The sequence below is a fragment of the Rhineura floridana genome, chromosome 1 (assembly GCF_030035675.1).
Source record: "Rhineura floridana isolate rRhiFlo1 chromosome 1, rRhiFlo1.hap2, whole genome shotgun sequence".
Taxonomy (NCBI): domain Eukaryota; kingdom Metazoa; phylum Chordata; class Lepidosauria; order Squamata; family Rhineuridae; genus Rhineura; species Rhineura floridana.
In genome coordinates this window covers 35,986,734-36,002,937 of record NC_084480.1, presented here as the reverse complement: position 1 = coordinate 36,002,937, position 16,204 = coordinate 35,986,734, and the positions used below count along the sequence as shown (strand labels likewise).

The window sequence follows — 16,204 nt, the reverse complement described above, 5'->3', positions numbered from 1 at the left end:
TGCGTGCTGCCTATGCTTGCAGGCAGCCAATGGAATTCTCAGTCATCAGGGCATGCCACCAGCACCCCCCCCCACCTCTGCATCACAACACTCAAGTTAACATTAGAGAGCTCCCTACACCAGCAGCCCTAGTGGCTCGCTGCCTAAGGTATGGGGGTGGGAAACAGGAGACAAGACTTTTGAGCCCCCTCAGGGGACAGCGTGTCCCTATTGACCTCTTGCCTGTCTGGAAAGAAAAAAAGAAAGCAAATGTCATGTCAGAGGCAGAAGAGAGGGAGCTGCTGGGCTGCAAACCCACACCACAGCCACCGCAGCGCAGCTCTGGTTACAGCAGCAGCAGCAGCAGCTGGCAGTCGCAGACTTAATAGGGTGATGGCCCACAACATCCCCTAGCCCCAGCACCCAATCCTGGGTTCCAGGAACACAGGGCTGCAAGGAGAGCCCTGCTTTGGTGGCATAGCTCACATTTGACATGCTGGAGAGCCCCGGTTTTTGAATCTAGGGAACAATCCCATACTAGGAAGGGAAGGAGGGCCCCTGCCATATCTGAACCAATCAGCAAGTGTGCTTCATGGGCCAGTCGCCTGGCTCCTACATAGGCCAATCACCAGAGCTTGGAAAAGTTACTTTTTTGAACTACAGCTCCCATCAGCCTAATCCAGTGGCCATGTTGCCTAGGGCTGATGGGAGTTGTAGTCCAAAAAAGTAACTTTTCCAAGCTCTGCCAATCACCCCTTGTAGTCCACCCTCTGGCAAGCCATGTGAGCAACCCACCACCACCTCTATGTTGCCAAATAGGCATCCCAGCAGGAATCATTGCCCCTGCTCTCTCTCCTCATACGTAGCTTAGGGAACTAAAGTAAGGATAGACTAAGAGGGTCATTCTCCACCAAGCCCATCAGGGTCCCCCCCCCAATTCCCAGCTTGATGCCAGCTGATCTGATGACAGGGTGAATTGCTTCCCAAACAGGGTTGCTTTCCCCCTCTAAACAGAGTGACTGGATGTTGATGGATTGTGAAAGGAGGGGCAATTGGGACAGGCAGCCTATTGGAAAGGATCCTGCAGTCTCTCTCACTCCCTCTACCATGCTGCAAAGCAGCTGGCAGCTGATGTAATCTTCACAGCCAAGAAGATATGGTGATGATGACCACTAACATAGATTGCTTTAAAAGAGGACATAAACAAATTTAATGGGGGATGGGAGGGTCATGGCTATTTGTCACGATGGCTACGTGCATCCTCCAGGTTCAGATTCATTACCTGCTGCTGGAGGATAAGAGCAGGAGACTGCTGATGCACTCATGTCCCGCTTGTGGGCTTCTATGAGGCATCTGGTTGGCCACTGTGGGAAACAGGACACTGAACTAGATGCTTGTTCTGATCCGGCAGGGCTCTTATGATGATTTTATACTCTAATTGGAGCAAGTGATTAAAGTAAACCCAAAGTAACAAGAGGTGGCTGTACTTAAGCTTAGTATCCTAGAACCCTCTTTCACACAGTCCTGTGTTTAATGGTCTCTGCTGGCAAAGCCCTTGTTGGTTTTAACAGCTCTGCACTGGTATTGCGTTTCAGGATCTGCATGCCTGTCTTCTAGATTAAAAATAAATGTTATTATATTTTTCCTAAGAGAGAGACTTTGAAAGACTTTGAGGGACTTTGAAAGTCCCATGCTTGTTGTGACATGATAGCATTCCTGTACATCCATGATGAGTTCCTTTCTGCAGGATTTCTCAATCAGGAAATCCCCCAGGTTGCGAAACAGTTCTTGTCACCACTTTACTCCCTATCTATGCATTCTCAGTTTAATCATATAAGAACTAATGTATACACAGATGGACATCACAGTGACAGAAGGCTATGAATTATTTTAATGGCCAATCTTCACTTATTCTTGCTGCCACTGCTGCTGTGTATATAGCAGTGGTCTTACGTTGCATGCAATCTGCCTGTCCAAATGCCACCTTTCTGCTAGCATGATCAGCTGTGCTATGTTCAGGAGACAACTGCTGCAACCTGGGATTTTACAGAGTGGCTTGTTTCTTCTCCGGTCCTCAAGGAGCCTTTGAACTGAAGTTAGGTGCAAATTAGCAATACTGATCACAGTCTTGTGTAATCACTGCACTAATCCAGTATTCTCATGCAGTGCCAGCAAATGGAGACAGATTGTCTAGTGCTATTGGCATATGGTGCTTTGGTGGTTCATTCTGGAAAAGTAGCTTGACATGAAACAAGAATGTGAGAAACTGTAAAGAAAGAGGCAATAAAAAAACTGGTGCTATTTTAAGGTATTAAAACTACCTTCATTTTCTGTGCACAATATAGCTTAGATTTTTGTCACGTGGAATGAAAAATGGATAATCTATATCTTGTTACATACGTACATGCAAAAGGTAAGCATATCTGGGTGGTCATTTATCCTTTGCAGTTGTTGGAACCCATTTTATGTACATCCACTTTGAGAAACTTTATTTGCTACATTACAAAAGGTAATAGTGAGGCCTTGTCTCTGAGAACTGTACTGAAGTCTCAACATAGTTGGGGCAAACCATCATTAAAAGTTATCAAATTTTGGAGCATGCTCTTTTCATTTACGTTTGTGGCTACTCTGAGTCACTTTAGGGCAGGTGTGGGGGACCTTTGGCCTTCCATATATTGCTGAACTACAAATCCCATCATCCCTGGTTATTGACCATGCTTTCTGGGACTGATGGGAGATGTAATTCAGCAACATCTGGAGGACCTACTTTAGGAGGAAAGAAAAATGCCCTCAAACCTTGCCTCTGTCTCCCACCAAAAACTAATTATTGCTCCATTGCCAGATTATAAGTACCAGGAAGGGCATTTCTTGCAAGTAATTAAGCAGCAACCTCTAGAGTTTAGATGCAAGCGAACTGAGCAAAAGAAATCTTGTGCTTTTTGAGACAGTCCTTTTGCTGCAGTTTCTTTGTGATGGAGCCAAATGTTTGGAGCAGTCTTGTTTAATTTTACTGAGTGAGTTAACCAGACCAGTTATGCTTTGGGACTATAAGAATGTGTATCTACTGCCTATTTTCTTTAGGAGGTGCCACCAAGCTTCTGTCTCTTTTGTACCCTTCTTTGCTTTTTCCAGTGATTAGTGTTTCCTGAAAACTTGACAGCCAAATACTGTATATGGATCCTGTAAGTGGGAGGCCATTGAATATAAACTGAAACATAACATCACTTACTACTTATTCTGCATGTGTACGCACATATATATTATCATAAGAAAGTTTGCACCCAAGGTTGGAAAGCCCTGAGGTACATTGGAGCTAGAGCAATGAGCCTGGAGCTGGAGCCCCTTCTGTTCATTTTAACACAATACCAGGCTGATGGCAGCATGGTGTTTGGAGGCTGTATATAATGAACAAATATGTGTGCTGAAATACAGAGAAAAATAGCTCTGTTCTTTGCAAGGGTGATACACCATTTTCCTAGTCTCCACATACACAACTCCTTCTTAGTTTCTGTGCTTGGTGAGAATAATAAATCTGTGAGAATGAGGAATTAAATGTGTACATTTAAGCTATAATACAGAACATATACTTATTATCTATGGCTGCATATAGTGAATAAACATTTTTTTGATGGGCACAGGGAGAAATTAGAAGACAGAGCACTCCATGCCTATAATTGCCTTCTGGTGGAACCCCTTGTAGTTATATGTGCCTACATGTAGAAGCCAGCAAGAAAGATGACCTTTAAATAAAAGCAAACTAAAGAGGATGGGATTGGGAGGCAGATTTAAGAGATGCAATGAACAATGAAGAACTGGATTGTATCCACAACAATAATTAGTGATTGGATCATCTTTTATCAGAGCGCACGTATTTTGATGGTCTGGTGCAAGATGCAATGCAGGATAAATGTATTCCGTTTCTGTACTTAATGATTTGAACACTCAAGGTTGCTGAGATTTCTCGAGTCCGCCCATGGAGAAAGGCCATGATTCAATGACAAAAGCACATGCTTTGCATGGAGAAGATCCTAAATTCAATCCCTGGCATCTCCAAGCAGATTTTCAGTTGGCAGTCCAGATACCTGGAACATGAGCATCTGCAAGAATTTGGGGTGGGGGGAAAGAAAAATAAACATAACTAGCATCGGAGAACAGATCTGCCATTTCTGTTAGATCCAGGGAATGAATTATTGCGAAGCCTGCATAGACCTGGCCTGAATTTGAATTCCAGATCTGCCCCTCTACTTTCTCAATGGATAGATCTGCTGTCCATCTGTAGATAGACCTGGCATTCAGACATCTTTCCACTCACCACTGAAACCCTCAACTCTCCCTGGCTTCCTTCACCCCCTCCAATCCTTAATTGACTGCACTGCTGCTATAATCAACTTCACAGCCCCATCTTCACTGCATCCCACCCAAAAAAGAAAAACCCAGCGCGCCAAGATATGTACACTGGACTACACTTCAGGGTTGTCATACACTCCTCTCCCCTCCCCCAGCAAAATGGTTATAACAACACTGGGCTACTTTGCAGGGCTGGCATAACTTTCTCAGGCACAGTCCTGCTCCTTATTATATGGGTATAATAATGATAGACTTCATCTGCATTAGCAAAGTAATTTTTAATATGCTTTCAAACTCAGTGAGGAAATCACGTTTTTATGTAATAAGTCCTGAGTTAGAAAGATTTGCTGCTACCTTTTGTTTTGGGTTTTAGTTTTGCATTACTGCTCGGTCACAGCCACAATAAAATCCTGGATTCCTTCATTGTTTTTTTGGGGGGTGGGGGGGCATCATTTTTCCACCAGGGAAGACCAGCATAAACAAAACAAACAGAGAAGTTTCTCCTCTAGAAATCTAGCAATGATTATTTCATTCTAGCTTCTCTTTGCTAATTGACTAGCTTTGCTTTCCTAATTGTCGGTCATTGCTATAGCTTCATTCATTTGCCAAGGACCCTGAAAGGCAGGAGCAGGCTGCTTTCTCACTGAAAAAAATGAGGAGAATGGTGCCTGCATGCTTTGCCTTATATCTCAGGTTCTGCAAGTGCTAGAGCCTCTTTTTAAAAATGAAAGCGGATCTGGAGAGTCATCCACAGGGGCAACTGCTCACGATTCCTTCCTCCTCTTGTGGGCGCCCATTGCTGGAGATTAAGCCTGGGGCCTTCTGCATGCAAAGCATGTGTTCTACCACAGAGGGGCAGACCTCCTCCCCAAAATTAACATAATGGGAAAACATAAAAGCCCTGCTCTGTGCTCGTGCATGTGTATGTGCATGTGCGCGCACAAGCACACAGAGGCAAAGGCAATAGCTCTGTGATTGCACATCTGCCTTGTATTCAGAAGGTCCCAGGTTCAATCTACATCATCTCCAGGTAGGATCAACAGAGACTTCTGCCTCAAACCCTGAAGACCTGCTGCCAGTCAGTGAAGACAACACTAGATGGACCAATGATCTGACTCAGTATAAGGCAGCTTCCTATGTCCCTGTGTTTTCATACACACAAACTGTCTGGATCCCAGGAACAAAGGAAGCAGTCTTATATTGAACCAATCCATTGGTCCGTCTAGCTCAGTGTTATCTATACACTCTCCAGGTTTTGCAGCCAGGGAGATGCCGGGGATTGAACCTGAGACCTTCTGCATGCCAAGCAGAGACTCTTCCACAGAACTATGGCCTCTGTTCTTAGCTTATAGCAGAATGTACTATATTCCAGGGAAATCACTTAGTGAGATGTCATTAAAGATGTATGGCTTCTCCAGTATAGTGCCTTGCCTTGGAACATAAGCACATCTGCAGTATTTGTTGTTTGGCTGTAGCAGGTTTATCTTCTAATCTGCATTGTTGGTTTCCTTTACCTTATTCTAGCCTTCACTTAAACCCATTTTCTGCCTGTTTTTTCCTTGCGTTTCCTGAACTTGCTTTTTCTTGGGCAGCTCCACTGGATCCAGTCCCAGCTTGCCTTCTGGCAACAAACGTGTCATATCAGTTATTTAGATCGATGCTTTTTAAAGAACCAAATTACTCCCTTATTTTTAGCAGAAACCTACAGGAAAAGAAGTAGGGTCCTTGCACTGAACAAGAATATTTTGAAAATCATATACATACAGAGAACGACTGAAAGCTGCATGAGATGCAAATGCCTGTTAACTAAGGCAGGTTACTTTGGCCTTACGAAAGCAAACAGAACAAGAATGGACTCTCGAGTCAATGTGACATTTTCATTGTGAGTGTTTTGGCATAATTAGGAAAATGATGGTGATTAGAAGCTTTTTTGGCAGAGATCTGCTTCTTGCTAGGTCAGAAAGCTTTAAAGTGCTAATAGTTAATAACTGAGCTGTTTATTTTTATCTGTATGTTATTTCTTATTTATATCTCTGTTTTTTTCTTGGCTATGAACAGAAAAAAACATACAAATAAGCACAACTGCCTAATTCAGTCAAATAAGAATTTGTAACAGATTGTACATTCATTCAAGAAAAGCCTTGAAGCAGCTGCTTTAACAAAGAGGAAAGTTAGCATTGCTGTTTTTTAATTCTGCAGGCCCTAAAAGGATGCATAAACAACCTGTCCCTTTTATTTTTGCAGTTTTCCCCAGATCCCCATGGAAAGTCTGCAGCTACTGGTGTCTCCCTGAGCAACAAATTGCCCCATCAGAGAGTGCAATACAGCAAGGAGTTGTATTTTTGTAAAGGTATTAACACAGGATTGGCCTTTGGGGATCAGCTGATTCCTAAGATTTGGAAGCACCTGGATTGCATGGGCTTCTGTCTTGGCTTAAACTGCCTACAATTCCCTGCTTGATCTAGCAGCCCCAATAGCACAGGGAGCCAGTGCCTGACTCACAATGCAGCCACTTTGAACGCCATGCCCTACAACACCTGTGTATAACTAGCCTGGAGAAAGGTGACCAGGTTTAGATAATTAACCTAAAGCACATTACAAGGTAGAAGAGTTCATTGTTCTAGGATAGAAGGTTGTTTATATTTGATAAAGGGATGTGAATTTGCATTCAACCTATACAAAAAGTGTAAATGAGAGGCAATGCAATCTTAAACATGTCCACTCCTCAGTAGGGCTTATTGAGTTCAAAGTGGCTTACTCTCAAGTTAGAATAGAATTGCAACTTGTGTGAGAAAATTAATAAATGAAAGGTTTTTAACCCTGTCATCTTCTACTGTGCTGAGTAGGTAGTATCACATAAAACAAATTCTATTATGTATAGTTAAATCGTATTTTGTATAGTTAAACTTTCTCTTCCCCTTCTCTGTAGCTGGCTTATCCATTTTTTTAATGCCTCCCAATTATAATGTCCCTAAATTGGGGTTAAGCAGCTTTGGTTTCAACATACTATCTATTTTTAATTTTTGAAAGCATTCTAAATGGGGCAAACAAACAACAGTGAAGCCTTTTAGTGCCAGGAACTTTTCTGCCATTAAAAGATTCAGAAATTGCAAAGTGAATTTCCAATAATGAATTATTTCTGCTACTGCCATCAGTATACAAAGCAAAAGAGATGAATATCTAGAAACTTTGCTTCCCAGATGTTTGGATTGGTAGGTTTTTTGTCCTCCAGTATTTGTTAACTTGCAGATACTAGCCGTATTTCTGCTTCCTGGCTCCACCTCCATCATTGCATCCTCGTCACCACTACCCCACTGCCCACATATTGGGGGGGGGGAGGTCTGAAGCAAGGAGCTTCCTGTATACACGAAGGCTCCATGTTGAATTCAGAGTCCTGATCATGCAGAGGGGACCATGATGGTGTTATGGACCCAACAAGCAGAGCCCTGTTCTGTCCTTCATGTGACAGTAATCACATGATGGTGATCTCATGAGGAGTTAAAGCCTGTGTATGGCTACTGTAGCTAAGATCTTAAGATCTGTTTTTTAAGATCTGTACACTAACAGTGTGCCTGGATAATCCAACCACAGCTATTCAATCTATTGACAATTATTTAAAATAAAGTTAAATTATGTAATGTTCTGAGTATGGAATAATTAAGCATGCTTTCAGGATGGTTGATTGAAGGCCACATGACAACTAGTTCATAGGCTTAGTGATGGCCAGTGTGTTATAACAGTTGAGTGTTGGGTTAAGAGTGAGAAGACCCAAGTTCAAATCCCATGCACTCCTGAAGCTTGCTGGGTAATCTTGGGCGAGTCACATCTTCCCAGCCTAACCTACTTCACAAGGTTGTTGTGAGGATAAAATGGGGAGAGAGCCATATATGCCAGCTTGAGCTCCTTCAAGGAAAGACAGGACATCAATGTAATAAGTAAATTTAAAAAATAGAATAGGAGGTGAGGCAAAGTGGCATCATTTTAGTTTCACATTTGCCCTGTGCTAGCAATGTGTTCCTGGATCCATCTTTATCACCAATGACCTCAGTGGCTAGGAGTGCCTTTTACCAGCTTTGTCTGATAAGATAGCTATGGCCTTTTCTAGACTGGAATAGGCTGATCATTGTTGTCCATGCCTTCAGGCTGGATTACTGTAATGTGCTCTATGTGGGGCTGTCCTTGAGGTTGGTCTGGAAGCTGCAGCTGGTACTAAATGCAGCAGCGCAGCAGCTCATTGGGGGAAGGCATCGCCAACATGTTACCCACTACTGAAATAATTGCACTAGCTGCTCATTAGGTGTCTGACTAAATTCAAGGTGCTAGTTTAGGTGCATAAAGCCCGTATACAACTTGGGGCCAGGATACCTGAAAGATTGTCTTACCCATTATATGGTAGGCAGAGCTTGGAAAAGTTACTTTTTTGAACTACAACTCCCATCAGCCCCAGGCAGCATGGCACTGGCTGGGGCTGATGGGAGTTGTAGTTCAAAAAAAGTAACTTTTCCAAGCTCTGACGGTAGGGCCCCGCTCATACGGCAGGTTCCTTTCTGGACCGCCACCGTAAAGCGAAATCTGCCGTAAAGTGGAACACATTGACTAACACTGTCTAACATGGTGCCCGACGCCCGAAAAATGCCATAAAAGTGGAACAAGCGCCATAGGAGCAGGGCCTTTCTGCAGTTGACGACCGCTGTATCTGTGGAACACTGCAAAGTGGAGCGCTGCAAAGTAAGGCCCTACTGTATACCCAAGTTGGTTACTGTGCTTTGTAGGTGAGGACCTCCTGCAGATACCATTTTATCAGGAGGTCCACTCCATACAACGGTCGTAGGAAACGGATCTTAAGAGTTTTGGAACCTACTATTTGGAGTGCAGTCCCCTTAAATATTAGATAATTGCCGTCTCTGTTGTCTTTTCGGTGCATGCTGAAGACTTTCCTCTTTCAACAAGTCTTTTAAATAGAGACCTTATCCCAGTCTGCATCTGTATTGGAATTGTTTTTTGAGTATGTTTTTAAGATTTTTTAGTGGTTTATCGCTTGTTTGCCACCCTGCGCTCCTTTTGGGAAGAAGGGCAGGATATAAATTTAATTACTAAATAGATAATTTATTGCAGTCGCAGTGATGTGGACAAATATACTCACTTAAAACAATGGGACTGAAAGCAATACATGTGATCCAGCTGTGGTTTTGGTTTGGAACAAGAAAAGGGATTCATTCCAGTATTGTCTCTCCCTTGCCTCCAATCCTCTTGCTCACATAGCATGCCAGAGTAAGATATCCACAATGTGGGATACTTTGAAGCTGTGGTGTCTGAAATACAGGACACCCATTATACTTTGTGGGACTATGATGTTCTAGGTCAGCCTTAACCAACCAGATGTCCTCCAGATGTTGGCAAGACTATAGCTCCCATCATCTCCAGCCATTGTCACTGCCCATGCTGTCTGGGGAAGATGGGAATTGTAGTCCAAAACATCTGGACATCACTAGGTTGACAAAGGGTGTTCTAGAATAAAGGCTATCTTAGGGAAATAAGGGACATCTGCCTAACATTTAAGTTACTTCATGTCCTGCTTTGTCCTTTTATGTTTTTTAAAAATCATTTGCAGCTTTGAAAAGGACAAGTAGTTCCAATCATTCTTGATCTCAGTGCCAGTTTATTATTAACGCAACTGGCTATAAACGAGGTGACTGGTGCCAGATATGTAACCAGCATCATAATAAATAACAATAATAAATACCAGCCTTGTAAAGCCCAGAGTAAAGAAGAAGTGGATCCAAACACAGTTGAAAATCCAGGAACAACAAGAATCTCATAATAAGACCTCTTTAGAGAAATTAAGACCGTTTCTGTTTCTGTCCTAGGGGTATATTCTGCATGTAAATGACCTTATTCCTCTTAATTTAACAGCCAGGGTGGCCTCTGTAGAAGGGCAGGCAGACTGCCATTATTCCCTTTTACAGTATACAAAAGTTACTCCTCCTTCATGGCCAGAGCTGCAATCTGGACATCCAGGAGCATTTTCATATTCACACTGGCCTACCCATGGTCCCCCATCTGCTCGATATATGGCTGGAGGAATAAGGATTGCCATTTAGCCAGAAAACCCTGCAGCTTGGACAGGTTTTGTTTAGGCCAGTTATCACGAAAGCAAATCTGGGTTCCCATTAGGGTTGCCAGTTTCATGGCCTGAGACTGATCCTGTATCTTTAGGAGAAGAGACAGTCACCCAAGTGCAGGTGTTCTTGCAACACCGTAATGGGAAAAACCACAAGGTGGAATTCTCCCTTCCCCCTGCACAACTTTTAAAGATACAGAAGACCTCTTGGTTGCCAGGCCCAGCCTCCAAGAGGTCTTCTGTATCTTTAAAAATTGTGCAGGGGGAAGGGAGAATTCCACCTTGTGGTTTTTCCCATTATGGTGTTGCAAGAACACCTGCACTTGGCTGACTTTCTCCTCTCCTAAAGATACAGGATCAGCTCAAGGCCCTGAGCCTGGCAACCCTAGTTCCCATCCACAAGTCATTTTATTTTCTTCAAACTGGTCACTAGATTAAAAGACAGCTTCTGAACTGGGCTTGACTCCTAGACCTACCTGAAACTGCTAGGCTCTGCTTCTTGGCCCTGTCCTGGATATTAGATTGGCTGGTGTCAAAAGTTGGCAGTTTTAGGACTAGTGCTGATACAGAGGCTTCGCTCATGGGGAGGTAGTCTGCAGGATCATATAGGATGCACAAATGTATTTGAGCTCAAATTTTTCGTTTAACCCTATGCAAATATTCCCTCAATTGCCAGATGGCTAGTTGTCAAGAAGCCTCCCTAAGGGTTTTTTGTTTTGCCACAGTTTATTTTTGTTTTAATTAGGACAAGCCCTTAATTCTAGTCAATGAGCAATTTAAATTTTTAGAAGAAGGTTTAACATAATTAGCATAAGCAATGAGCAGCACATTTTTTGAACTCTGGGAGAAATTAGAAGCTGATCTCTTTGAAATTAGAAGCTGATAATAAAAATCAGGCCATAGCTCAGTGGCAAAGCATCTACCTTGCATGCAGAGGGTCCCAGGTTCAGTCCTTGGCATCTGCAGGGAGGGCTGGGAGAGACTCCTGCCTGAAACCCTGGAGAGCCACTGCCATGAGCTAGATCAACCTTTCCCAAACTTTGGGTCCCCCATCAGCCCTAGCCAGAATAGTTAGAATGGCCAATGGGCAGGAATGATGGGAACTGTAGTTCAGCAATATCTGAGGACCCAAAAGTTGGGGAAGGCTGAGCTAGAGGGACCAGCAGTCTCTCAGTATAAAGCTGTGTTCACTTACTCTATAAATTGGCTTGAAAACAACTGGATCTTATTTTTTTAGTGTTTGTTCTTACTGTTTAGTCTCTCTCTCTGTCTCTCTTTTACCCAAGCAGCATCAGTTAATAGGCCATTATGTCACATAGCAGTTCTAGTTTCTCTTCTATAAACTGCAGACATTTATGAAAAAGGAAGGGAGCGAACGGGTGATTCTGTTACAATATACGACTATATGTTGCTTCTGTCAACTGAAGATGCATCATCTGGAGTCAGCATAAAGTGCTGCAAGCCTTGGAAGCAATGTTGGGAGGCCAAGGACCATGTGGACACTGAGCTGTTTCTGTCTCCAAGAGCCACAGATGTGGAGCCTGGTAGACAGATGGATTGGGACGTGTTGTTGAACATTTATCTGCTCACACAAAGGTCCCAAGGCAACACAAGCACTTGGGATCATAATGAGGGTTTGGAAAAATGGCTGGAATACTTGGATGGCATGAGGAGGGGGAAATTGTTTGACAGTTAGCGACATACACAATCCAGCACCAGTTCCAGGAAAGAAAGAAAAAAAAGGTTTTGCAAGGAGTTAGCCCTACTGAGCCAAGATCCCTCTTGCATCACTGCTGCTGCTCTAGCCAGACAATATACAGTGCCTTGCAAAAGTAATCAGACCCCTGACCAATGCTCTCATATTACTGAATTACAAATAGTACATTGTAATTTTGTTCTGTATGGTATTTTATTTTTGACACTCAAAATCAGTTATTGTAAGGTGACATTGGTTTTATGTTGGGAAATGTTTGTAAGAAACATAAAAAACTGAGACATGTTGCTTGCATAAAGTATTCAACACCTGTGCTATGGAAGCTCCCAGTTGACACAGATGAAAGAAATTGCCCTACCGAGGACACAATTACCTTACCTCCATCTGTGAACCATTAAAGTTGCTGTCACATTGTCAGGACAAAAACCCCACTGTTGAGGGATCATTGGTCAGGCTGTGGATCTGAAGGAAAATGAAGACCTAAGAGCATTCTACAGAAGTGAGAGATAATGTAATACAAATGCATATATTAGAAAAAGAGTACAAAATTACATCAAAGTGTTTGCATATCTGAGTGAGCACAGTTGGATCAATAATCAGGAAGTGGAAGCTGCATCACACTACTCAGGCACTGCCAAAAAAAGGCCGTCCCTCAAAACTCGGCGCTCAAACAAGAAGGAGACTTGTGAGAGAAGCCACAGAGAGGCCAACAATCACTTTGAAGGAGCAACAGAGTTCAGTGGCTGGGAGTGGAGTAATTATGCACCAGTGAACCTTATCAAGAGCTCTGCATAACAGTGGCCTGTACGGGAGGGTGGCAAGAATGAAGCCGTTACTCAAAAAGTACATTCTGAAAGCACATCTGGAGTTTGCCAGAAACCATGAGAGTGCCCCAGCTGTGAAGTGGGAAAAGGTTTTGTGGTCAGATGAGACCAAGATAGAGCTTTTTGGCCAAAACTCAAAGCTCTATGTGTGGCGCAAACCTAAAACTGCCAATGCCTCAAGACATACCATCCCTAGAGTGAAGTATGGTGGTGGCAGCATCATGCTGTGGGGATGCTTCTCATCAGCAGGGACTGGGCATCTTGTTAAAAATTGAAGGAAGAATGGATGGAGCAAAATACAGGGAAATACTGCAAGAGACCCTGCTTCAGTCCACTAAAAAACTGAAGCCTGGGAAGAAACTCACTTTTCAGCAGGACAGTGATTCCAAGCACAAGGCCAAAGCAACATTAGCGTGGCTCAAGAACAAAAAGGTGAATGTCCTACAGTGGCCCAGTCAAAGTCCTGATCTCAATCCCATTGGGCTTCTACTGGGAGAAAGGGCGGGATATAAATCTTCTATTATTATTATTATTATTGAGAATCTGTGGCACTCTTTGAAAATTGCAGTCCACAAGCGACATCCAACTAACCTGAACAACCTGGAGCAAATCTGCCAAGAAGAATGGGCCAAAATCCCTCTGCCACTGTGTGCGAAGCTGGTACTTACCCACCCCAAAAGACTTAAAGCTGTTATTGCAGCGAAAGGTGGCTCTACCAAATATTAATGGGGGGGGTTGAATACTTATGCAAGCAACATGTTTCAGTTTTTTATGTTTCTTACAAACATTTCCCAACATAAAACCAATGTCACCTTATAATAACTGATTTTGAATTTCAGTGTTTCAAAATAAAATAGCATACAGAACGAAATTACACCATTTGTAATTCAGTAATATGAGAGCATTGGCCAGGGGTCTGAATACGTTTGCAAGGCACTGTATAAAGGTGTTGGCTCTCAGTTGGTTTGGTTATAATCTATTGCGTCTAGAGCAGCAAAGTAGGAAGTTACCATGCAGATGCTACAGAAAAGGGCAGCCCTATGGCACATTTTACTAACATACATGCAAAAGTACCTTTTAGTAACATTGCCCGTAGACAAGTCCTTGCCAGCAGTAGTCCAGAATGTAGAATGAGAGCATAACTACTTGCTGCATGAGGTCAGAGTATCTGAATGCTATGGCTTTTTTTGGTACGATCTCCTGAATGTTATGACTGAGGGTGGAGGTGAGGAAATCTCCACAGGGATACTCTTCTGGGCAGCCTTCCTATGGCAAGGATAGCACATATGCCAGCTCTATGTCCCATTGCATTCAGCAGGACTTCTGAGTACATCTGTGTTGGATGAGGCTGTAATTTCAAAAGCAGAAACGATGCATTCCAAAAGTTTATACAGCCAAGATTCACAAAGCCTGACACTGTTTTAAGTTTATCTTTTATTTTTATCTTTTAAGTTCTTTTATTCTCACCTTCTTATATGTGTATGCACATATATACATGTTTTAGGTTTGTATGTGTATGCATAATGCATTTTATGTATTTTAATAGTATTTTATACATTTTAATTTACTGTAATGTTTAATGTTTTATTGTGTATTTTATTATATATGTGTGCGATTTTATTGTAGCCGCCCTGAGTGCCCTATTGTAGGGTAGAAGGGCGGGACAGAAATATTTTAAATAAAATTTAAAAAAATATTCCCTGTCTTTGCAGCTTCGCTCTTCTAAGGGGGCTTGATGCAAAATTGAGCAGGACTCCTGCACCTTTTAACAATTGTGCAGAAGAGAGAATTTCAGCAACTGAAACTTGCTAGGTATGTTTGCTATTAAAGGTGCAGGAGTCTTGTCTTCTTTTGCATCTGGCTACCTAGTCCCATTGCACTTCAGACTGTCCCTTTCATCTTTGCACACACTAACTCCTTATAGTGCCTCTCACCTATGCTTAAAAAACCAAAACTGTGCGTATGAAATGTTAACATATCAGCATAATTTATATTATTTTTATTTATTTTTAAAACTTATATACCGCCCGACTAGCAATAGCTCTCTGGGCGGTGAACATAGATACAATAAAATACAATATAATACAAAAACATCAGTCTAAAATCAAATTTCACAATCTAAAAACAGCAAAGGCTAAAATCAAATTACAAACATTACAATCATTAACAAAAAATTAAAATGCCTCGGAGTAGAGAAAGGTTTTAACCTGGCGCCGAAAGGATGATAGTGTCGGCGCCAGGCGAACCTCCTCGGGGAGACTATTCCATAGTTCAGGGGCCACCATCTGAGCATGTCTTTTCTGTAGGAAGGGACTGCAACATTCCATAATGTCTGGAAGGTTTCAGTGGGTCAGCTTCACTCCCTCTTAAACCTCTAGCGAACTTGACAAGTCTCTTGCCTGGGTCTCAGCTTATCTCATAAGACCTGACTGACTGCATATTTATTAAACCTCAGCATTCTAGAGTGCTAAGAAATCTGCAATAAGGCTGCATACCCACACAATACCTTTAAAGCACATTCCCCTCCCCCAAGAATCCTGGGAATTACAGTTTTTAAGGGTGCTGGGAACAGTAGCTCTGTGAGGGCTCAACTACAGTTTCCAGGACTTTTTAGAAGGTGTGTGTACGCAGCCTTAATCATTAAGAGTGCAGTTCTGTGCACACCTTGGAGAAGGTGCCACTGAATTCAGTGGGGCTTCCTTCTGAGTAGACATGCATAGGATTGCACTGTAAAGTTATTGTTCTCAGGGACTGACCACATTGGACATACAGAAGTACCTTGACCAGATGTGAAAAAGAACAGGGATCCTGTACCTTTCGTTACCTGTGTAGAAGAAGGAACCTGCTGATGAAGAGTGGATAATAAATATTGTTTTTGTTGTTGGAAGACATGCCTGCTGAAATGCCCTCTTCAACCCAACAGTTAAAACAGGAGTTCCGTCCTTTTTTGTACCTGGGCATCCTACAGAAAGTCACTCAATCCGGGATCTATCTATTAGTATTTCCAGGTGGAAATGGAGCTCTGGCAAATGGATTTTATCTGAGCAATCATGCAAAGCAGTGGATGATTCCTGCTTCTGGTAAAGGGAGTGCAGTGCAGAAAGAAAGGCACTTGGCTGCTGAAAGGTGACAGGTAGCATTTTGGAGCCAGTCCAGCAATGACTTTTTCATGGTGAACTTGGATTAGTTGAGTAGAAGTGTCAAGAACATGAAGCTAAG

General features: G+C 42.6%; 1 protein-coding gene across 3 annotated transcripts in view; it reads left to right on the top strand.

Moving 5' to 3' along the window:
• Window positions 1–8,727, top strand: part of SLC38A9 (solute carrier family 38 member 9) — an 85,955-nt gene extending 77,228 nt beyond the window's left edge. The window contains exons 16-17 of one of the 3 annotated variants that reach the window (XR_009761478.1): window positions 2,325–6,208; window positions 6,571–6,622. Coding sequence is in view for 2 of the 3 variants with exons in the window: in XM_061618160.1 (XP_061474144.1) it covers window positions 6,571–6,619 (49 nt within the window). In the remaining variant the exon portion in view is untranslated. Of the gene's footprint in view, window positions 1–2,324; window positions 6,316–6,570 lie in introns of those variants that run through there. The other 2 variants (XM_061618160.1, XM_061618170.1) reach the window with 2 other exon arrangements.
• The last annotated feature ends 7,477 nt before the right edge of the window (window positions 8,728–16,204 follow it).